General features: G+C 39.5%; 1 protein-coding gene across 2 annotated transcripts in view; it reads left to right on the top strand.

Annotated features, from left to right (window-relative positions):
- Positions 1–25,035, top strand: part of PDE6C (phosphodiesterase 6C) — an 87,005-nt gene that overhangs the window by 39,751 nt on the left and 22,219 nt on the right. For both annotated transcript variants that reach the window (XM_063434911.1, XM_063434912.1), the window contains exons 5-17: positions 895–969; positions 2,352–2,416; positions 3,333–3,399; positions 4,349–4,396; positions 11,290–11,439; positions 12,373–12,516; positions 13,292–13,357; positions 15,028–15,174; positions 16,619–16,726; positions 17,547–17,656; positions 17,739–17,826; positions 18,200–18,300; positions 24,876–24,983. In XM_063434911.1, coding sequence (XP_063290981.1) covers positions 895–969; positions 2,352–2,416; positions 3,333–3,399; positions 4,349–4,396; positions 11,290–11,439; positions 12,373–12,516; positions 13,292–13,357; positions 15,028–15,174; positions 16,619–16,726; positions 17,547–17,656; positions 17,739–17,826; positions 18,200–18,300; positions 24,876–24,983 — 1,277 coding nt within the window. The remainder of the gene's footprint in view (positions 1–894; positions 970–2,351; positions 2,417–3,332; positions 3,400–4,348; positions 4,397–11,289; positions 11,440–12,372; positions 12,517–13,291; positions 13,358–15,027; positions 15,175–16,618; positions 16,727–17,546; positions 17,657–17,738; positions 17,827–18,199; positions 18,301–24,875; positions 24,984–25,035) is intronic.

Genomic DNA, 25,035 nt, shown 5'->3' with positions numbered 1-25,035 from the left:
AAAAATCCAACAGAAAACAGAAAAAACTTACTGTTATGTATCCCCTGCATATATTCTGTTGGACTTTGGAAAGATCCAATATACCGTGATATTTACAAAAATCTACAAAAATGACATGTTTACTAAATATTTTTTTAGAAAGTTTTGTTTTTCTTTTCTTTTACTGAGCAACGCTGAATTGTATATATGGGCAATGATCCCAATGTACAAAGTTATACCTGTACATTAGCTGAAGGACAATGCATGTTTTTTTACAAAATGAGTGTATATTGAATACTATCAGTACACGTTGAAGAAAAACATGAAAATATAAATGATAACAAATAACAATAATTAAGGGAAAGAATTCTATAGCCAGAGCCAAACGAGGGGTAAATTGTTATCATAGATATTGTTAATATATACTAAAGGCCAAAATTCTGGGGTTATCCGTGATGAAGAGAACTGGGAATAGATATAAATTAGGGGAGGGAATCAAGTAAGTGTCCAAAATTGCCCAACTTAAAGAACATCTCAAAGTTTGCTAACTTGGTCGAACATTTTTAATCCACAGAGTTAACTTTGAATTCACAAGTCACACATTATTGAATAAACCTGTGGTCTGTTGACGCATAGCTGTCAGAGCTACCCCAACAATTTACTGAATCTTTAAAAAAATAAAAAAACAAAAACCTGTATTTTCTCTTTTAATAAAATGTATAATAATGTTAAAAAGGTTATTTTCACAAGTTAATTGAGGCAACTTTGCATGTAGTGTAAGGTATTTATATTATGATTTTCAATATCTAATTTTGATAGTGTAACCCCCATTGAAATGCAATGCTAGTTTGAACTGATTCTATAAAATATCGTACTTTTTATGCATCATCTTATTTTGTATTCTGTTTGATTCAGGAATTTTTTGATGAGTGGCCAATCAAAATGGGTGAAGTGGCACCTTACAAAGGACCAAAAACACCAGATGGACGGGTTTGTAAAGATTTTGTCTGACATTTATTTAACATTTTGGCATTCAGATGGGTTCATTTGAAGACTTATTCGATGAGAAAATGATGGTTGTGCCGTCTCTTCAACATTAGTTATTAGCTGAAAGAAAAACAGGTCCCAAACACCCTAAAGTCTAATAATAAATTACAACTAAAGTTAATATCATTAAATCATTTTACGGTTTCCTTAAAAGTAAATGTTGATTTTGAGGAATGGGCTATAAGGCTATATAATATTTTAGCATTTTTTTGGTACACTTTTTGTTGCCACGCTAGTTTTTATTATTACCAGGCTCGTTGAGTTTCATTGACCTTAACCACCTATCATTCACACCTTGACCTAGATCATGTGACACCTACCTGTACATGTAAGGAATCAAGTAAAAAGAATGGGCAAGAATTCAGTTATTGAGAAGACTGCCACGAATGACTTTGTTACAAGTACATTTCAAAATGTTAAGAGTATATTTCAAAACTTGATTTAACACAGATATTCTTGAGAATTGTTTAGAAATTAATTTATCTTACAGGAGCTTATATTGGGTTAAAGCCACAAAGACTGACCAGTGTGATATCTTTTAGTTTAGAAATTTACGTCATCTGTTATAAACTCAGATAGAGGAAGATATAACCATAAACAAAACCAAATAGTTGCTGGGAGATAGACATGAATTTGTGACTCCCAATTCTGATCAAATTGTAATATGAATATCAAATTGTATACAAGAACATATAATCCTTTTAAGACAATGTTTGAAAATAAATAAAGGAAAACACTAGGGTTTTACTAACTATTTGGATTATTGGGCACTCTCTGTATCCATTAAATAAATCATATTACTTACTTTTATTCCCCTGGCATGCTGATCTCGTGCCTAGAAGTATTGAGAGCCTTGTGCAGATGCATGGCTATTGCTGCGCTGTGCCAATACCCATCTCCCCGTAAAAATGCATTGAGTAAATGCATCTCTATAGGGAGCATTCAGAGCTTTCATGTGGAGTGTGGAGACGCTGAACGCTGGTCCTGCAATCTTTGCAGGACCTCATCCAGGAAGTTGCTCTCAGGGCTGATATAGTTTTATTTCCACATTATGATGGTAAGAAGTCAATGATACCACGCATAGCTTTATTGAAGCATAAGCACTGCAATAAGCTGGAGTTGCCATTATTCTTGTAGTATCCCTTTAACTTCTATCATTGGCTATTCAAGTTTTTGAACTTGTGGAGAGTATAATATGTTAAAGTGTATATCAATTCCAAAGAATAACTTTGACTTTTTAAGTGTGAGAGAAGTGTGCAATGCAGAGTTTAATAGTGACATTCTTACGCATGACGAGTCACATCTTTTTTTTCTCTTTTGTTCAGGAAGTTAACTTTTACAAGATTATTGATTATATTTTGCATGGAAAAGAAGAAATCAAAGTTATCCCGTAAGAGTTCACTATATGCATCTTTAATTGTTTTAATAGAATTGATTGCTTCATGTCATAAACGTAGCATTTTAAAAAGAAAAAGTTATTCGCTATAAAGCGTGAATTGTCATGAATTCACTATAGTGGGATGTGTCAGCCATTCAAAGTGAGTTTCCAGATTTAGGCCAATAAAATGTTGAACTGGAAACATTTTCAGCTATATCATCAGATTGTTTGTTTTGTCTAAAATTCGAAATCGCCTTTCACTTTCTGGCAGAATTTCAAACTGTAGTGAATAATATTGTAAAGTAGTAAGCACTCGTATCATCAGAGTCCTGTTGAAGTCTCCGTAAGTTATATAAATAACACGACCTGGTTTACTACCCCTCCCTATTACAAGTGCCTCATAAACGATTGCCAAAGGAGTGTTTTGTATATTATTCTAGAGGTTTTTCTCCTCCACTCGAAGTCCTAAATTTCAGGGATGTTTAAATATATGTAGATTCCCCGCTCACAAGTCTAACTCAATTAGGATAGGACCTTGAAAAATGGATAAAGCTATAACAGGCTATGCGTGTTATGGTCACAATATTTGATAAAAAATGTGATTCAATACCCAATTTGTTTAATTTTATGTAGTGGTATTTACTACTCCCCTTGGTTAGAGCAGTGATACCAGAACGGGAAACTCAGGTTTGAGGCCTAGTTAGGCCACCCTACTGGTAATTTTTTTTTTTTTGGCAAGACACATATATCCTACCTCTTAAATCCTTATAGATTGTAAGCTTGTTTGAACAAAGGCCTTCTTTGACTCTAGATATCCCCTTCCTATAATTGTAAAGCACGGCACTGGATTTTGCTGCTATGTGAATTCTAATAATCATTTTTGAAATCTGACTTTTAACATTTACTGCCTCGATTTTTATTTTTAAAGCACTCCTCCTGCAGATCACTGGTCTCTTGTGAGTGGGCTCCCAACATATGTCGCTGAAAATGGATTTGTAAGTCTTTTTAAAATATAATCTACTAACCTAAAAAAAAAAATATATATATATATATAAATGCGTTATAAAAAAAAAAAAGACGAAATTACAGTTGGATTTAGAAATTCTTAGTAAATTCTTAGTAAATTCTTAGTAAATTCTTAGTAAATTCTTGACTTAGAATTCTTAGTAAATGTGATAATGATTACTATTAATAAACTCATTTCAAACCAACTGAACAGAGTTTTTGCCATTGCATACTAAAGTTTTAGATAAGATCTGGACAGAGGATGTCGATATCTAGATTTCTGTTATGTATTTGAACAGACACAGACTTTCTTTTTTAAAAACTGCTTGAATAATGTAAAGCACTAGGGAATGAATAGATACTAGTGGAGTTTTTCAATGTTCCATCCTAAGAACCAGGACTCTTTTAAACCCTTCCTCACTGAGTCAATGTATTATTAAAACAATGGCATAGCATTGATTTGAAACATGCACTTCATAGCTAGGACATACATTTAATTTGGTAAAACTGGAAGGTTTTGATATGGTTAGGCAAGTCTAATGACCTGCAGGATGCAACCTCAAAACTTTATAAAAGAGTCAATTACTTTTATAAAATAAGCGAGGACTCTCTGTTAAAACGGAGGTGCCTTAGAAGTTTGAAGAGTCCCTTTAACATGGTTTTGGTGATATGGTTACCTGATACTGGTTAAAAAAAATGTATATACTCAACCATAACTCGCTCTCTCTCAATTACTCTACTACAAGTTTCTCGTCTACCTATCTTTAGAAGTAAGTAACAGATCATGAACAGTACGTTTTAGATAGATGGGGCAGTTGACTTATTACGCATAAGAACAGTTGTGGATCTTTGCTATTGCTTACAAAAACAAAAACAAAAAAACAAAGTACACATTAAAAAGTGGCTTTCATCTAAAAATGCTCATGTTTCTACTTCCAGATCTGCAACATGATGAATGCCCCAGCTGATGACTACTTCAAATTCCAGGTATACCCAGAGCAAAATCTTTTTCAATCTTTGACAGCTGAAAATAATCTCACAAAAGAAAAGTAGCTTTTTGGACATGCTTTTTTTTGTTTCAGGTATTGGAATCCATGACCTTATTAGCACATTTTGTGAAATAGATACAAGCTGGGCTGGGGACTTTCAGAAAAATCGAATTAAAAAGATCGATAGCCAAATAGAGAGAGATTTTAAATATCGGACCATAATTATTTGATTTTTAGGACATGTTGGAAGTATATCCGTTATGGTATACACTACCATGTAGTTGTCAGGATCGGGACAGGGATCCAACACGCAGAGTACAAACAGTAGCCAGATACGTATACCGGACCTTAGAATGGCCGGACTAACGTAAGTAGTACAGTATAGAATGGTCAAAGACAAGCCGAGGTCGAGGGTAACAGAAGACAGGTAAGCGAGAGACAAGCCGAATCAAGGGTAACAGAGATAAGCAGAGTAAGGTAAACAAGCCGGGTCAAAACCAAAAGGGATAATAGAATACACAAGCACTGAGTGACTAGAACAAGCTAGAACCACGACAGGGCAATGAGCTAATGAAAGAAGCTCTGTTAAATACCCTGTTCAGAGCAGTAACCACGCCCCCAAGGCGTCCTGATTGGTCCTGCAGCCATTGACTGACAGGTTGTTCCGGGGGAGTGTCCTGATGACTACTTCCTGCCTAGATGCTGTAAAAGGCAGTCACTCCCTCGCGGCCGGCCTAGCATGACCGGATAGACCGCGGGGAAGGGAGCCATCAGACCGTCTGGATGGAGGAACAGCTAAGTCTCTACCTCTTTCGGAGGTAGAGACCACAGGTACCCTGACAGTACCCCCCCTCTCAGATACGCCCACCGGGCGGAATGAACCGGGACGAGATGGGAAGCGAGAGTGATACGCCCTGCGGAGACGGGGAGCATGAACATCCTCCTGAGGTACCCAACTCCTCTCCTCAGGACCATATCCCTTCCAATCAACCAGATATTGTACTCTCCCCCGGGAGATTCGAGAATCAATAATAGAGTTAACCTCATACTCCTCCTGACCCTCCACCTGAACGGGGCGAGGAGGGGCTATTGTGGAGGAAAATCTGTTACATATGAGTGGTTTCAGCAATGAAACGTGAAACGAGTTCGGGATGCGTAAGGTATTAGGAAGAGCTAAACGATACGCAACTGGATTGATACGGGTCAGCACCCTGTAGGGTCCAATATAACGAGGAGCGAACTTCATGGAGGGCACTTTTAAACGGATGTTCCTCGTGCTCAGCCATACCCTATCACCTGGAACAAAGACCGGAGCCGCCCTTCTACGTTTATCAGCGTGTTTCTTGACCAACATAGAGTTGTGCACAAGGATTTGTCGAGTTTGATCCCACAACTTCCTCAAATTGGCAACATGAACATCAACCGACGGCACCCCCTGGGAAGGGGAATCCGAAGGAAGAATAGACGGATGAAAACCATAATTCATGAAGAAGGGGCTTGAATGAGTAGAATCGCAAACGAGATTGTTGTGTGCAAACTCCGCCCAAGGAATCAAACCGACCCAATCATCCTGGTGTTCAGAAACAAAGCATCGTAAATATTGTTCAATTTTCTGGTTGGTACGTTCAGCAGCTCCGTTAGACTGAGGATGATAGGCAGAAGAAAAGTTTAATTTAATACCAAGTTGAGAGCAGAAGGACCTCCAAAAGCGGGAAACAAATTGGGAGCCTCTGTCCGATACAATTTGAGAGGGTATCCCATGTAGGCGAAAAATCTCCTTAGCGAATATCTCTGCCAATTCGGGAGAAGACGGGAGTTTAGGCAGGGGAATGAAGTGTGCCATCTTAGTAAACCTGTCAACCACGGTGAGGATAACAGTCTGTCTTTTAGAGATAGGTAGATCGACAATAAAGTCCATGGCCAAACAGGACCATGGTTTTTCTGGAACCTCCAAGGGTTGCAGGAATCCACATGGAAGCGTATGGGGTTGTTTGGTTTTAGTACAAACTTCACATGCAGCGATGAACTCCTCAATGTCCCTCCGTAAAGCAGGCCACCAGAAGTCCTTAGAGATCAACGCGTAAGTTTTGCGAATACCAGGATGTCCCGCCATCTTGCTATTATGTAAACACTGTAAAAGTTCCAGTTGAAGAGCAGGAGGAACGAAATGACGGCCCGCAGGAGTCTGTTTAGGTGCTAGATGTTGCAACTTAATGATCTCGGCCAGTAATGGAGAATGAATCCTGAGATTCGTATTAGCAATGATATTGCATTTCGGAACTATAGAAGAAAGAACTGGTTCAGGTACAGTAGAAGGTTCATATTGGCGAGATAATGCATCGGCTTTAGAGTTTTTAGAACCAGGTCTGTAAGTCAGTACATAATTGAAGTGAGTCAGGAATAAGGACCAACGAGCTTGTCTAGAGGATAAGCGCTTAGCCTCCCCAATATAGGACAAGTTTTTGTGGTCCGTCAAAATCGTAATAGGGTGTAGGGTCCCCTCCAACAAATGTCTCCACTCCTTTAAGGCTTTAATGACTGCTAACAGTTCCCTTTCCCCGATGTCATATCTGCTCTCAGGCCCAGAAAATTTCTTAGAGAAGAAACCACAAGGGTGTAACGGTGTATCCACCCCTAACCTTTGAGACAGAACAGCCCCAACTGCTGTCTCAGAGGCATCGACCTCGAGCAAGAAAGGCAGAGTCGTATCAGGATGGACTAGAATGGGAGCCGAGGCAAAAAGTTCCTTGAGAGTCTTGAAAGCACCCAGAGCTTCCTTAGACCAGAACTTAGTATCAGCCCCTTGTTTGGTCATATTGGTAATAGGCGCAATGATAGAGGAGTATCCTTTAATGAAGCGCCTATAGTAGTTGGAAAAACCAATAAACCTTTGGATAGCCTTGAGTCCTTTGGGCAAGGGCCAGTCTAAAATAGATTGAAGTTTTACAGGATCCATTTTAAAACCCTCCCCAGAAATCACGTATCCAAGAAAGTCTACCTGAGACTGATCAAAACTGCACTTCTCCAATTTGCAATATAGACCATGTTGCAGCAGCTTGTGTAATACCTTTCTGACCTGTCTATGGTGAGTCTCAATCTCCTTAGAGTGTATTAGTATGTCGTCCAGGTAAACAATAACACAATCATGCTGAAACTCCCTAAGTACCTCATTAATCAAATCTTGAAATACTGCAGGAGCATTGCATAGTCCAAATGGCATAACAGTGTATTCGTAATGGCCATACCGGGTATTGAATGCCGTCATCCACTCGTGACCTTGCTGGATTCTCACCAAATTGTAAGCCCCTCTGAGATCTAACTTGGTGAAGATTTTGGAGCCCTTAAGACGATCAAATAACTCGGTAATCAGTGGGATAGGATAGGCATTTCTGACAGTTATTTTATTCAAGCCTCGGTAATCGATACAAGGTCTCAGCGTGCCATCCTTCTTCTTAATGAAAAAGAACCCAGCCCCGGCCGGAGAAGAAGACCTCCTGATGAATCCCTTTTCTAAATTCTCCCGAATATACTCCTCTAGAACCGAGTTTTCCTGAACAGACAAAGGATATACATGGCCCCTCGGAGGCATAGTGCCGGGTAGAAGCTTAATCTTACAGTCAAATGACCTGTGTGGAGGCAAAGAATCGGCATTCTTCTTGTCAAACACTGCCCTTAAGTCTAGGTAAAGGTCTGGTATTTGTCTTTCTGTGGACTGAGTAGGATTCTCCGGTATGTTAATATTAGCTAATGGAGAAACCTTGCACAAACACCGATCCTGGCAGCCCTGGCCCCACGAGAGTATCTCTCCTAACTCCCAATCGATAATAGGGTTATGTTTTTTCAACCATGGGTACCCCAGAACAATGGGAACGGAAGGAGACGAAATGAGCAGAAGAGATAAATTCTCCACGTGTAGGATACCCACATTTAAATTAATGGGTATGGTCTCACGAAAGATAACAGGGTCTAGTAGTGGTCTTCCATCTATGGCCTCAACGGCCAAAGGTGTCTCCCTTAGCTGGGATGGGAAATTGTTCTTACTAGCAAAGGCTTGGTCGATAAAATTCTCAGCAGCACCGGAATCTATCAATGCCATAGCCCTTACTACTTCCTTCCCCCAAGTTAAGGAAACTGGTAGCAGAAGCCTGTGATCTTTATAATCAGGAGTAGAGGACAAAATAGAAACACCCAAGGCCTGTCCTCTAGAGAGACTTAGGTGCGAGCGTTTCCCGGGCGGTTAGAACAGTTCGAGAGTAAATGACCCTTGGCTCCACAATACATACACAAACCCTCTCTTCTCCTGTGCTGTCTTTCCTCCTCAGAGAGGCGGGTATACCCTATCTGCATAGGTTCAGTAAGCAAAGATATCGTGGAGTCAGGACTTGGAACAGCGGGAGCTAACCTAAAAGAAGGTCTCTGGTTCCTCTCTCGAGTGTTCTGTCTCTCTCTTAGACGTTCATCTATACGAGAGATGAACGAAATTAAATCCTCTAAATTCTCAGGGAGTTCTCTGGTAGCAACCTCATCAAGGATTACATCAGATAGGCCATTCAAAAATACATCCATATACGCCTGCTCATTCCACTTGATTTCTGCCGCCAGAGACCTGAACTCTAGTGCATAATCCACCAGTGTTTGGTTCTCCTGTCTCAGGCGCAACAGTAATCTGGCTGCATTAACCTTTCTACCTGGAGGGTCAAATGTTCTTCGAAAAGCAGCTACAAATGCGTTATAGTTATAAACTAATGGATTATCGTTCTCCCATAGTGGGTTGGCCCATCTCAGAGCTTTCTCAATGAGTAGGGTGATAATAAATCCTACTTTTGCCCTATCTGTAGGATAAGAGCGAGGTTGCAATTCAAAGTGGATACTAATTTGGTTTAAAAAACCACGACACTTCTCAGGAGCCCCACCATAGCGTACTGGGGGGGTAATGTGAGAAGAAGCACCCACTGTGGCTACCTCTAGACCTGAACCGACAGGAGAAACAGGGGTATTACGTATCTCCTCTGGTGGGTTATTGGCACAAGCTAATAGAGCCTGTAGCGCAAGCGCCATCTGATCCATTCTGTGATCCATGGCTTCAAACCTAGGATCAGGAGCAGCCAGCTGACTGTTTGTACTTGCAGGATCCATTGGCCCTGTCGTAATGTCAGGATCGGGACAGGGATCCAACACGCAGAGTACAAACAGTAGCCAGATACGTATACCGGACCTTAGAATGGCCGGACTAACGTAAGTAGTACAGTATAGAATGGTCAAAGACAAGCCGAGGTCGAGGGTAACAGAAGACAGGTAAGCGAGAGACAAGCCGAATCAAGGGTAACAGAGATAAGCAGAGTAAGGTAAACAAGCCGGGTCAAAACCAAAAGGGATAATAGAATACACAAGCACTGAGTGACTAGAACAAGCTAGAACCACGACAGGGCAATGAGCTAATGAAAGAAGCTCTGTTAAATACCCTGTTCAGAGCAGTAACCACGCCCCCAAGGCGTCCTGATTGGTCCTGCAGCCATTGACTGACAGGTTGTTCCGGGGGAGTGTCCTGATGACTACTTCCTGCCTAGATGCTGTAAAAGGCAGTCACTCCCTCGCGGCCGGCCTAGCATGACCGGATAGACCGCGGGGAAGGGAGCCATCAGACCGTCTGGATGGAGGAACAGCTAAGTCTCTACCTCTTTCGGAGGTAGAGACCACAGGTACCCTGACAGTAGTATACGCTGGTTGATCGAAGTACAGATCCAAAATTGTCCTAACGCAGGTTCTAGTGGGCTCTAGCACGTTAGCAATTTTTAATTTTCATGAATTGATTTTATATTTTTATATGTATTAACCTATTAATGAACCTATTATTTTTTTCATGAGGGGCTGATTTGGAGATATATATATATAGATATAATCAGATAGAAAAAGAGTAAAATACTTAGGCAGACAGAGATTTAAAAAAAATGGAGAATTTCACAGACAGAAAAACAAACCTGTAGCAAATATTATAAAGGCATAGCTCAAAATCCTGTACCACTTGACTGGCTTAAAAGTTGCTTGCCACCACAAGCCTGGAGGGTCCATGGCACAGTCACCAGTAATGAATATCACCAATGGCTAAAGACCCTGATGAATGCACATGTAGAAAACCTTTAATGAAAGGTTAGAGAACATCTGCTGTAATATTAAATATATATATTGTATTCTAGAGCAGAACCAACGTTGGTCCACCAGCTGTTATTAGACTACAATTCTCCAGATTTTTAGACAGCAACTTGAATACCTTGACTAGATACCCATGTTCTAGACAACCCCAGTGGTCCTTATGTCAGCCAACCCTCCAGCCCTCGTATTCCATCCTTTTTATATTTATGTTTTTAAAAAAATTGTTGTGTTGTTACCAAAATGAATCTGCTGTACCATTTAACTCAAAATCATCAGTTAATAGTTTGCAAATTCAGGCACTAACGACCAACAACAGCCTGAGGTCTTTAGAATAAATTTACATAATTCATCTTTAATCAATATTTTGGATGTTTACATTATGTGTGGGTTTAGTTATTTTTGTTTACTGAGAGCTATTTAGGACAGACGGCATAGTATAATACACAGTCTTGTAAATAATGTACAATAAATGCACAAACAAGTCCTGTATAAGCTCTATACACCATGCAACACCTATTAACTTAAATAAGTATCTTATGCATAATCCTCTTTGTTTCTATCTATTGCCATAGCAGTTTCCATAAGCTCATTTGGACACAATCCAAAGCCCTTGGATTCTCTCTACATTTGTGCATTAACTGGTGGCAAATAACTTATGATCTTATGTCTCGTAATCCATATGTCCTATGGTATAACCTCTGAACCAAATAACATTTGTGTGTTTTTCTTCTGTGTTTGCAGAAAGAGGCTGTTGATGAAACAGGCTGGGTTATTAAAAATGTTTTGTCGCTCCCCATTGTAAACAAGAAAGAGGAGATTGTGGGCGTAGCTACATTCTACAACAGGAAAGATGCAAAGCCCTTTGACGAATACGATGAGCAAATTACAGAAGTAAGAATTGTTCTAGAAAATACAGGCGTTGCAGTGCATATTGGTTGGGATAAAGCTACGTGAAAGGGAGTAAAAGATTCCATGATATCCCTAAATCGGTATACACACATGACCAAAACGGTATAGATATAATGGACCAGTAGTAGAACTAATGAACATAGGGCCTTGGTGCAAGATATTATTTGGGCCTCTTATGCTCCAGATAAATAACCTCTAAATCCCCCCAAATATCCTTACTTGCTACTGCCAAATAACCAACTCTATAGTCCCTAAACCCCTTCATTCCCATGCTAGTTCACACTCTCCCTCCCCAATTTAAACAGAGGTAAACTTAGTTATAACTCAGATGAATCTCATTGAGAACATTTAATTATTGCAGTGCTCTTGTCGCGCATGTACTCGCCTCCCAAATGCTTTCTTATGGGGACGCATTGGATTGGCTGAGATCATCAAGACTGATGATCTCAGCTAGAGAGGCAGAGATTGGCGGTGTGGAGACCAGCTCACCACAGGATTGAAGGTAAGTAAATCTAAACGTGTTTCCTAATGCTCCAGTGTTCCTTCAATTTTGCAGCTATATTATCACATAGACATATTTATTTACCACAAAATTATAAATAGCAGAAAATTGAAGCTGCAAACACTTAAATAATGAGTGGCTTAAGCAAACATCCCTTTTGAAATTAGTTGTTTCACCATGACCCATGACTTTATGCTATTAAACTCTTAAACTCTTAAAACTGTCTTTTACCCGTGTCTCTAATGTTCTTCAAGGAGCCGATGAAATAGATAACTATGTTACTCAATAGAGTACAATTGTATGTCATTATGACAGGATTATCTTATACTTTTCTTCGTAATATAACAAAATCTAGTGTATTATTATTATTAATATTTTATCTTTTTTTTCCATTTAATTTTTTTGCTCTCTAGGCCTTGACCCAGATTCTGGGATGGTCTGTATTGAACACAGATACATATGAGAAAATGAATAAACTTGAAAACCGAAAAGACATTGCTCAGGAAATGCTCATGTACCAACTGAAATGTACCCCATTGGAACTACAAAGCATCTTGGTAAGCTTATCCAGACTCAATTCTTCAAATGAATCACAGTCTGCAAATGTACTTAGAATATAGGGCCCACAACCATTACACTATTATGCTTTGTACAAATTCATTAAAGGATTAACATTCCAGGCACCATAACAACTGCATTCGGATGACGTTGTTATAGTGTGAAAAGGTCCCGGGTGTCAGCTTACCTTTTAAGGGTTAAACCTTAGGTTTCTCAAGACAATTTGTGAATGTGGAGCTACTGATTGACATAGAGCATCAGATGACTCATTCAATCAATCCGTGGAGCCCCCTGACTAAGGCTTCCCCGTTAAAAAGATGAGCAGAGGAAGGACCGAGGGCAGAGCAATCAGGCGCTGGATACTAGACTTCACAAACTGTTTAACTAAATGTAAGCCTGTACTAGGGATCTCCGGGCACCATAACTTTATTCCTATGAAGTTCTTATGTTGCCCGAAGTTTTCCTTTAGGTTTAGCAGGATACAGCAAATGCACATAATGTTTGGTTACAATTTTCCCACTTCCAAGGTAAGGTTATACCTGTAAATATGAAAACATATGCACTTGATGTATATACTTTGTATATATCCCAATAAGTGCTTTAGTGCTCTTTACAGAGATTGTAACATTTCTGATGATAGTTCATGCACTATTACAAGACCCCGCTGGAGCCCATTTTCCACCATGAAAGACATACCATAGGTGCTTTTCAAAACGGTCAAATAATCCACACTTTACTTAGAGTGAACTGTTCGTTTTTTTTATTCTAATGCAGAAAACAAAAGAAAAATTGAAAAAAGATGTTGATGAATGTGAAGAAAGTCAGCAGATCAAGATAATAGTAAGTATTTACTATTTACAAAGAGAAACTTTGTAGAGCCAGCCCAAAATAGTCTGTTTCATGTCGCAACTAGATTTGTGCAAACGTTTATTATTTACATTTCAAATGTATTTAGTGGTAGATTCAGAATTCTTATGAATAGAGATATAGGCTTTACACGTTCGCTTGGGTAAAGTGGTCGAATCACCAATGGAAAATAATAGAATACTATAGAATAATATAGTATAACCTAATGTGAGAAAATGTAACTAGGGAATTTGAGACATTGTAGCTAATCCACTCTCCAGTGAATTATCTCACCAATGTTTCGATCTAAAGAAGAATGTTAGAATGATGTGGAGGATGGATTTATCAATTTTTTAATGTTTCATTTTTAAAATGTAACCTGTTCATTTTACTAACTGTAATCACAGTTTTTGCTGATTGGTGAAGAATTGATGAATAAATGTTTTCCCTTTGGGCTTGTGATTTCAAGATAATGATGAAAATATGTGAATGTTCAGACCGAGACAGACAATAAAAATGCAAACATGAGCTTTGATCCCATTTGAATAGAAAGAGATACCAGTTTTAATGCGAAATAAACTGCCGTTTAATAGTTGGAGTATGAACTTAGCGGAACTGGGTCCACAATAATAGACCTGTTTCAAGTTGCATCTAGTGTAAAAAATAGTTTTTGGGTTCGTCAGGCCCAAATTCCTTTTAATCCATACCTGAACAAATCGATCTCTCTGGAATTTACCCGTGGATTCATTGAATAGGTTAACCTGCACTGGTAAATCTCAGACAGATTGATACGTTCAGTGCTGGATTAAAAGCAATTTGAATTGGATGAAACCAACAAATCTTTGCACAAGTCTACCAAGAACCTTAACATATAAATTATGTGTTAATGATCTCCATTTGACGTTTACAGGCCTTGTCTCACCAAAAATGTTTTAATGGATCCTCTAAAAAACAAAACCGAACTCAGACAACCTATAGAGCCATTTCCTCTTTTAGACCTTTGATTTCGAAGGTTTTCGTATTCAGTACGATGACACTGCTCTATGGATAGAATTTGATTCATTGCCTCTGTATAGAACGCGTTGGATTGGTGGATCACGGTATTTGCCATGCATGTGTCCTATGTCTCCATTGCTTCACACAGAAGACAACGACTGCTGTTATGAGGTTGTTGTGGTGTCGGATTACAGCTTAGGTTTATACATTTTTTATCTTCTTTACAGATTTTAATTGAAAAAGGGGGGGGGAGGACTTGGATCTACAGAAAGCAAGGAACGCTTAAAACATTAATATATTTACCTTAAACATTAGAATGTTACTTTAAACACAGTTTGATTTCCAGGTTACTTTGTTCTTGCAGGCGATACAGTTTGTTTAGTTTTGCTTTCTTACTCAAACTAACTCACACCTTTAAATAGATCCTTGAGGATATGTTGCTAAATATTACATCAATCGATCTGTATGTCTTATCTATTGTGGTCGCTGCTCTAGTAGTGTTGCCAAATTCTTTGTTTATGTTGCAGGCCGTTGATCTGTTTTTCTTTTATTTCTTAGAATGCTCCAACTTAATCTGTTGCAAATGTATAGCCTTGGGCTGGATCACTAGGTTTGATATTCACTAATGAGATCCATCTGTTAATAAATGTTTATTTTGCTTTGAACAGAAAGAGGAGCTGCCGGATCCTGCCAAACTGGAGCTCTATGAGTTCCACTTCAGTGACCTGCCCGTGTCCGAGCACGAGCTCATCAAAAGTGGGATACAAATGTTTTTTGAGCTCAAAGCTGTTGACAAATTTAAAGTTCCAGTGCAGGTAATAATTACTATTAGCATTAATATAATAAGGTGAGGGCAAAACCTTTTTGAGCCCAAGTGCCCAAACTGCAACAGGGAACCAACGTATGTATCTCAAGTTGCCCACACTGCAATTAAACACGAAAACAGAAGGCAGGCTATGGTGATATGTGTGCTGGGTGTCTATTTTACCTTAACTGCCTGCGCGGTCTTGTGGTGGTGCCGTGCCCCAGCTACCTGTGATGTAGCGCACCTCTGGCTTGTGTAGCACCAGCAAGACCTCTGCGTGCCCGTTGTGACACACATTCTATAAGTTTGCCATTAATTAAATAGTACTTATTCCATTAATTCATGGTGATTCACATATTATAATAATAATAATAATAGCATGGAATCAGGAAATTACATTTAGTTTTTACTAGTTTTCCTGGACATCCTGTAGTACAGATGTACTTGGACATACAGTATGCTATCATCGATGTGGCGAAAGATTTCAACTGAAAGGAAAACTCCAAGAATCCTAACGACTAAAGTGTGTAGCACACTGCCCATGCACGTACGTTAACAGCCTGTGCCCTCACTCAGCAGACAGATGGTATGCTAGAAAATTAAATCAGTGACTTTATTTAAATAAAGACTCAAAAATATTGTTACAAATAAACAACTGAGAAAAATTCTCAAACAGACCACATTTCACCTAATAATGCGGAAATGCCATGTTCTGATATTCTATATTTTTCTTGTATAAACGTAATGGTACATACAAATGCACAGTCTATACATGCAGAGGGATGACCAGGAATAAGGAGTGCCATATGATTGAAGGGTTGACTTATAGCATCAACTAAAACACCTACCATCTGCACTGTAAAAAGACTGGCTTGTTAAGTCTGCTGTGTCAATCTTCAAGGTTTCATAGAGATAGAATCGCTACAAAATGCTCATGGTGACTGCACTGACAAAGCAGGGATTACTTTGACTTTTGCCAAGTGTTTTTTTTCTCTCTCCCAAGCTTAACAATCTCCATAAGACAGAGTTTTAGCCATCAGGTTTTGTGATTTCCCAGCAACCATTGATATTTGTAGGGAAAAAAGCAATATCTTGTGCGGTACATAACAAGTTCTATGTAGGATTCTGTAGACTTGTGGGATCTTATACAGTTGTCTGTTGGGTAACTAGTACAAGAGGCTAGGCAAGAGTACATTATTGATAAGGAAGAACAAACCAATACATAGATAGTAGTGCCTATGAGGGAAAAGTTTAGGTAATTATATTATCCTCTATTTTCTCCATTGCATGCCGTGGATCAAGTGGGCATGTCACCCTGGGAGATAGTTGCAAAATATTGCTTAAGTCTACTCTTAAGTCTACTTAAGTGTTTGGGGATCTTGAGAGTTTGAATGAGCCATCTCAGTCAACTGTGCAATTTTTTTTTCTTATTGTTAACCTGTGTCTTTCACTAGGTCTTAACAAGATGGATGTATACAGTACGGAAAGGGTATCGTGACATCACTTATCACAACTGGCGACATGGATTTAATGTGGGTCAAACCATGTTTTCCTTGCTAATGGTATGTAGTATTTTACTATACACAATAAAAAAAAATATAACAACCTTTGATGTTCAAAATCACAGATTTTCAAGTGCTATTTGTCCTAAAAGGGAAATTTGACTGAGTAAAGTAACAATGGTATATATGGTTTATATGAACAATGGTGCATGTAAGCTCATTGAGCTGGGCCCTCAACACCTCTGTTTCTGTGCGTCCATTTGTCTGGTTACACCCACCACCCATTGTACAGTGCTATGGAATTTGCTAGCGCTATATAAATAATATAATAATAATAATGTGGAAGGTGGTGTAACAATGATGGCAGCAACTGGATTTCACACAGAACCATAAAAGTGGGTTTGAATTTTAAGGCATATATTACAAGTGACCCACTAGAAGAGTTGATGGCGTGAGATTTGCAGATAATTGTGAGTCACATCCAGGAAATGGTAAATCAAATTTCCAAATACATTTATTACATTCGACTAATTGGAACCCCCCTTTGGAGTGATTCATTTTAAGTGGTACTGCACCAGGATTATCCAGCTGGTGATCTAGGAAGCATGTTGACTATAAGGGACCTTTATGCAAGCTGATAAATTGCATACTTCATTAAAGCACAACACATTCTAATTTTAGCATATTCTGTAATACACCACATGTATATCAACAGCTAAAAAACAAACTGCATGACATAATGGCTCGAACAATTCACGATCTGCTTACACCGGTAATGGCTAAATTTGGCATGGCAGATGTTTTGGAACTTTCAATGAAATCCGTGAGTCATCACAGTCTTTTTAAAATCACTTAATGAAATATTTTACTTTTCAAAAAGACAGGTAAACTAAAGAAATATTACTCAGACCTGGAAGCCTTTGCTATGGTTGCTGCAGCCTTTTGCCATGATATTGACCATCGAGGTACCAATAATTTATACCAGATGAAGTAAGTGCTATCATTTTACAAACCAGTTATCAACACAGCCAGACAATATTTATATTTTGACTCTCTTTATGTTTCATTACAGATCTCAAGCCCCTCTAGCAAAACTTCATGGATCATCAATTTTAGAAAGACACCACTTAGAATTTAGTAAAACGTTGCTTGAAGATGAGGTGAGAGTTGGCTGTGTCTCGTTAGTTCATTAAAGCGTTGACAGCATAAACCAACACTTTAATTTAAATAAAAATATTTTTTATTAATATGTGTGAATTCACAATAGCCAAATCTAGATTTTGTAGCGTTGTGGGTTGTTTTTCTTCCTGTTAAACTGTGAAATTAACTTTGAATACTTAACAATTTATACTTTAGTGAATAACCCAGAAATGACTTACCGTAAATAACTTACATTCCCTATAAGGAATGCCATTTTTGTTATTGCTTAATTTCTATTTGCTTCTAAAACTTATTGCTTTCTTGAATCCATACTGTGTAAAGCTACTAATTGTAACCTTGTGACCAATAAAGATAAAATATGTTCTCTTGCAGAGTTTAAATATTTTCCAGAACCTGAACAAGAGACAGTTTGAAAATGTGATTCACCTGTTTGAAATCGCAATTATAGCAACTGATCTAGCATTGTATTTCAAGTAAGTAAAATACAGAATGCGTCTAGAACAGGCTCATATAATATTGTTAAGTAGGGTACACCTGGCACTGTTGGTTGGGAACATACATTAACACTTCGTCACCTCTAGTTACTCTGAGTATTTCTTTTTCCTTTTATATTTTTTTTGACAATCTTTTTTTCATTTTTGTTGTTCAAACGTAATGGGCAATATTGTGCATGCAAGTGTAACAAAGCTTTTGACAGAAGTGCACAGATACAGTAATAAGGAACATGTTAGTACAAATACACATTACATCCATAGGTACAGATTACAGTACCTTGGTATGCAAGACTATTGGGTCTATCATGACTGAGAGTACTTTGGTATGCAAGACTATTGGGTCTAAAGCTGATAGCTTTGCATATTACTTTACTGACAAGATTGAACAGCTAAGGAAACAATTCTCCCCTCCTTGCCGTTCTCTTTCTCAACCACACATAAATCATGCTTTCCCTACCCTTCAGACTTTCTCCCCAGCTACTGAACAAGAGGTGGCTGCACTTCTCCATTCCTCTCGCCCCACCACTTGCCCACTTGATCCTGTCCCATCTCACCTCATCAGATCTCTCTCCCCTTGTCTTGTGCCTATCCTAACACACATCTTTAACTGCTCTCTCTCTTCTGGCACTGTTCCTGCTGACCTTAAACATGCCACTGTAATACCTATCCTGAAAAAACCATCTCTTGACCCGTCCTCCCCCTCGAACTATCGTCCCATATCCCTGCTCCCTTACTCATCAAAGCTTTTGGAAAGACTTGTCTTTACCCGTGTGTCTCACTTCCTTAATTCCAACTCTCTCCTTGACCCTCTTCAGTCTGGCTTCCGCCCTCTCCACTCTACTGAGACCGCTCTTATCAAAGTGACTAATGACCTAATCTCCGCTAAATCCAAAGGTCACTACTCCATATTAATTCTCCTTGACCTCTCTGCTGCCTTTGACACAGTTGATCATTCTCTCCTCCTTCAAACTCTTCAATCACTCGGTCTCTGTGACTCTGTCCTCTCTTGGTTTTCCTCCTATCTCTCCCAACGCTCATTTAGTGTCTCCTTTTCCAAGGATACCTCCTCCCCTCGCCCTGTCTCGGTTGGAGTTCCCCAAGGCTCTGTCCTTGGTCCCCTTCTATTTTCTCTTTATACTGCCTCTCTTGGAAAACTTATTGCCTCTTTTGGATTCAACTACCACCTGTACGCTGATGACACTCAGATATACCTCTCCTCACCGGACCTCTCCCCGGCCGTCCTGCAACGTGTCACTGCTTGCCTCTCTTCCATCTCTGACTGGATGTCGTCACGCTTTCTCAAACTTAACCTCTCTAAAACTGAACTCCTTGTCTTTCCTCCTCCTAATACTGATCCTCCTCTCTCACTCTCCCTTCAAGTCAGTGATATCCACATAAGTCCATCCCTACAAGCTCGCTGTCTTGGCGTCATACTTGACTCTGGTCTCACCTTTGAGTCTCACATCCAGTTTTTTGCCAAGTCCTGTAGGTTCCAACTCAAAAACATAGCCCGCATCCGCCCCTTTCTTACGCAAGATGCTACCAAGGAGCTTGTCCATGCTCTAGTAATTTCCCGCATGGATTACTGTAACCCTCTCCTGATTGGTCTCCCCAAAAGCCGTACTGCCCCGCTACAGTCTGTAATGAATGCTGCAGCTAGACTGATTTTCCTATCCAGTCGGTCCTCTCACACCTCGCCCCTCTGCCAGTCCTTACATTGTCTCCCTGTATCCTATAGGAGTCAATTCAAAGTGCTAACCCATACATTTAAAGCACTGAACAATTCCAGCCCCTCTTATATCTCTTCACTGATCCAGAGGTATGCCCTTCCTCGTACCCTCCGCTCTGCCCGCGACCACCTCCTGACCGCTGCTCGCACCCGTACGGCCAACTCACGCTTGCAGGACCTCTCACGGGCGGCTCCTCTCCTATGGAATAACTTGCCTACTGCCATCAGACTCTCCCCTAGTCTTCAATCATTTAAGAAGGGCCTTAAATCCCATCTCTTCAGGAAAGCGTATGGCCTCCCAAAGTAATCTCTCCCTTACATACCTGTCTCTTGCTCTCCTATGGGATAGTGCTTTGCTCTCTCCTCCAGCTCTGCTTCACTCCTACTTGATATTTCCTATCCTAATGTTTCTAATACCTCACCTCCTATAGACTGTAAGCTCATTTGAGCAGGGTCCTCTTCAACCTATTATTCCTGTAAGTTTTCTTGTAATTGTCTTATTTATTGTTGCATCCCCCCCTCTCAAAATATTGTAAAGCGCTACGGAATCTGTTGGCGCTATATAAATGGCAATAATAATAATAATAATAATAATCATGACTGAGAGTACTTTGGTATGTAAGACTATTGGGTCTATCATGACTGAGAGTACTTTGGTATGTAAGACTATTGGGTCTATCATGACTGAGAGTACTTTGGTATGTAAGACTATTGGGTCTATCATGACTGAGAGTACTTTGGTATGTAAGACAATTGGGTCTATCATGACTGAGAGTACTTTGGTATGTAAGACAATTGGGTCTATCATGACTGAGAGTACTTTGGTATGTAAGACAATTGGGTCTATCATGACTGAGAGTACTTTGGTATGTAAGACTATTGGGTCTATCATGACTGAGAGTACTTTGGTATGTAAGACTATTGGGTCTATCATGACTGAGAGTACTTTGGTATGCAAGACTATTGGGTCTATCATGACTGAGAGTACTTTGGTATGCAAGACTATTGGGTCTATCATGACTGAGAGTACTTTGGTATGCAAGACTATTGGGTCTATCATGACTGAGAGTACTTTGGTATGTAAGACTATTGGGTCTATCATGACAGAGTACTTTGGTATGTAAGACTATTGGGTCTATCATGACTGAGAGTACTTTGGTATGTAAGACAATTGGGTCTATCATGACTGAGAGTACTTTGGTATGTAAGACTATTGGGTCTATCATGACTGAGAGTACTTTGGTATGTAAGACTATTGGGTCTATCATGACTGAGAGTACTTTGGTATGCAAGACTATTGGGTCTATCATGACTGAGAGTACTTTGGTATGTAAGACTATTGGGTCTATCATGACTGAGAGTACTTTGGTATGTATGACTATTGGGTCTATCATGACTGAGAGTACTTTGGTATGTAAGACTATTGGGTCTATCATGACTGAGAGTACTTTGGTATGTAAGACTATTGGGTCTATCATGACTGAGAGTACCATGTTAATTGAATCTCTAAACAATATCACCAACAAAAGTCTTCTGTTATCAACTGTCTTATCGTGTTGTTATCTGCTCAAATCAATACACAGTCAAATTGGATACAAGAACCTCCTGTTCTCGAACTAGCGATCATGATACAACTGAGGTGAAGGAAAAGAAAAAAATTAAATAAATAAAAGGGTTGGGGGGTGGGGGGAGTTGAAGAGGACGACGACGACTATTGAGCCATTCCGGTTCCTCCTGCTCCACCCGTGCATAGAATATGACTACTGCATTCCTATGGAGCCATCTAAAGATGTTATGGGACAAAATAGGAGCTACTTAGACTGAGAGCTTCCACCATCAACTTTTGTCAATCCCCAAAGCCATCGCTAGTAGATGACACTCCAGGAGCTGAAGAAAGAAGATGGTATCGCCTTTGAAAGAGAGCTTGAGGGAAGTATACTGTATCTACCTTTAGCTTTACCCCCTCTACTACTGCAGGCAATATGGTGATGTCACCTTCTGGAGTATTTGTAAAACATGTAATGGGCACTGAAACGACACACTTTAACCTCTTTAAGTTCAAACAGCTGTTTTTATAGCCTTTCAGTCTGCTTGATCTGATGTCTTATTAAGGAGCTTAACTCGTGTGTAGCCTATTTACTGACCTAATGATGGATAACTCTTAGTGAAAATGTTAAACGAACAACTAGTAAACTATTGTTTTCAACAGTGATACATCTTATTTTATTTTCTACCTCTCCTGCTTTGAGCAGTGTTATCTTGAGAGGAATATGTTGATGCAAATGTTGATGCATATAAAAAAATCTTCCCAAAAGATTAACTCACCTTAGTGGAATTCCAAAACTGAACAGATATTATTATTATTATTATTACTGGTATTTACATAGCGCCAGCATGTTCTGTAGCGCTTTACAATATTATCAAAGGGGGAGATTTTACAATAAATTAACAATTACAAAAACTTACAGGAACAATAGGTTTAAGAGGGTCCTGCTCAAACGGGCTTACAGTCTATAGGAGGTGGGGTGTAAAACACAACAGGACAGGAGGTAGCAATCAAACAAGGTGGAGTGAAGCAGAGCTGGAGGAGAGAATAGAGTGCTGCCCTTTAGGAGATAGCAAGGGACAGGTATGTGAGGTAGAGGTTACTCTGGGAGGCCATAAGCTTTCCTAAAGAGATGGGTTTTGAGGGACTTTTCAAATGATTAAAGACAAGGGGTCAAAGTCCTGTAAGTGTGCGTTGGCTGTACGGGTGCGAGCAGCAGACAGGAGAAGGTCATGGGCAGAGCGGAGATACCGAGAAGGGACATACCTGCGGATCAGTGAAAAAATATAGGAGGGGCTAGAATTGGTCATTGCTTTATAGGTGTGGATTAATACCTTGAATTGACTCCTATAGGATACAGGAAGTCAATGAAAGGACTGACAGAGGGGAGAGCTGTGAGAGGAGCGACAGGAGAGGAAAATCAGTCTGGCTGCAGCATTCATTACAGACTGTAGCAGGGCAATACAACTTGTGGGAATACCTATTAGGAGAGGGTTACAATAATCCATGCAAAAGATTACTAGAGCATGGCCAAGCTCCTTAGTAGCATCTTGTGTAAGAAATGGGCGGATGCAGGCTATGTTTTTAAGATGGAATCTACAGGATTTGGTAACAGACTGGATGTGAGGCTCAAATGTGAGGTCAGAATTAAGTATAACGCCACAACAGCGCACTTGCAAGGATGGACTGATGTGGGTACCACTCACTTGAAGGGAGAGCGAAAGAGGGGGTCAGTATTAGGAGGAGGAAAGACAAGGAGCTCAGTTTTAGAGAGATTGAGTTTCAGAAAGCGGGAGGACATCCAGTCAGAGATGGAAGAAAGGCAAGCAGTGACACGTTGCAGGACGGCAGGGGAGAGGTCAGGGGAGAAGAGGTATATCTGAGTGTCATCAGCGTACAGGTGGTATTGGAATCTAAATGAGGTAATAAGTTTGCCAAGAGAGGCAGTATAACGAGAAAATAGAAGGGGGCCAAGTACAGAGCCTTGGGGGACTCCAACAGAGACAGGACGAAGGGAGGAGGTATCATTAGAAAAGGAGACACTGAATGAGTGTTGGGAGAGATAGGAGGAAAACCACGAGAGGACAGTCACAGAGACAGTGATTGAAGAGTTTGAAGATGGAGAGCATGGTTAACAGTGTCAAAGGCAGCAGAAAGGTCAAGAAGAATAAGTATGGAGTAGTGGCCATTGGATTTAGCTGCAATTAGATATGTTGTACCAAAAGTATGTCAGCGGCAACTGTATCTATTATTGCAATAAATAGAGTTATATTCATGTAAAAAATAATAATATAATGATATAAAGTAAAAGATATTAGAGGGAGATAACAGCACTAACACAATTAATAATATGGCACACATTGCAAAGGACAGCGGTGGGGAGGGCTTTAAGTATAAAGAAAAATACAAGTGTTAAAAATAGAGGAAGAGTTGGAGTGTAGGAAGGGAGGGGGTCACTGCAAGGGAGGAACTCATTACATGTCACCAGCACACAGTGCTCGCGCACGACAGACGTAACTTTTGCACAGGATTAATATCAGGCATCCCAGTGTTCCAAGTTGCCTAAGTCACGTGTGCCGGGGCTGCAACTAGCCCCTGGCACAAAAGTGCAGATTTATCTGTATGTGAAGCATTTCATGCAAAGGAGCTGCACATACATACTCCTACCACCATGGTGCTTGGTGTAAAGCCTTAAATGTGAAATTCCCTTTAGTAAATATCCCTGTAAGACACACCACATAAGATATGCCAGAGTTAAATATTTCCATTCCACCTACTTCATGTCACGTATAGTTCTACGGGAGGGTCATGTCTCTGGCTGTGCATTAAGTATCAGAACACATCCTGCTGTTTGTACCATGCTGTATACAGGTTGACCTTTAGCTCTATGAACATTTACTGGGTTAAAAAAACATGGCGAGTTAAAAAAACAAAATCAATTTCGCTTATTCAGTAAAATAACCTTGAATTTCCTATAAAGAGTTTATCCGATAGACACTCGTAATGACTTCAATATGATTTCAGTCATCCCATAACAGTTATGAACGGGTTCTCATTTCAAGGAAGGGGTCCGCGGACATCAGTCAGTCATACTAAAATTCACCATTAGTAAAATTCTGGAAACTGCGAACGTTAATTAAAATTTACATCATGCATAGACCATATTTTATGTACTTTTGAAGTAAAAAAAAAAAAATAATTGTGTTTGTCGGTGATTTCTTTGAAACATTTTTTGCTGCCATCTTGCTTACTTATTGGGTTGTTTTTTTTTGCCAAAAGGAAAAGGACCATGTTTCAGAAAATTGTTGATGCGGCAGAACAAATGCAATCAGAAGAAGAAGTTATTAAGTATATTATCACCGATCCCACTAAGAAAGAAATTATCATGTGAGCTGTCAAAAAGAATTTCTTATTCCTGTTTTGATTGATCCCATATAAT

Source organism: Pelobates fuscus, chromosome 10 (assembly GCF_036172605.1).
Source record: "Pelobates fuscus isolate aPelFus1 chromosome 10, aPelFus1.pri, whole genome shotgun sequence".
Taxonomy (NCBI): Eukaryota; Metazoa; Chordata; class Amphibia; order Anura; family Pelobatidae; genus Pelobates; species Pelobates fuscus.
Note: the sequence above shows the minus strand (reverse complement) of the source record. Positions and strands in the feature narration are given on the sequence as shown.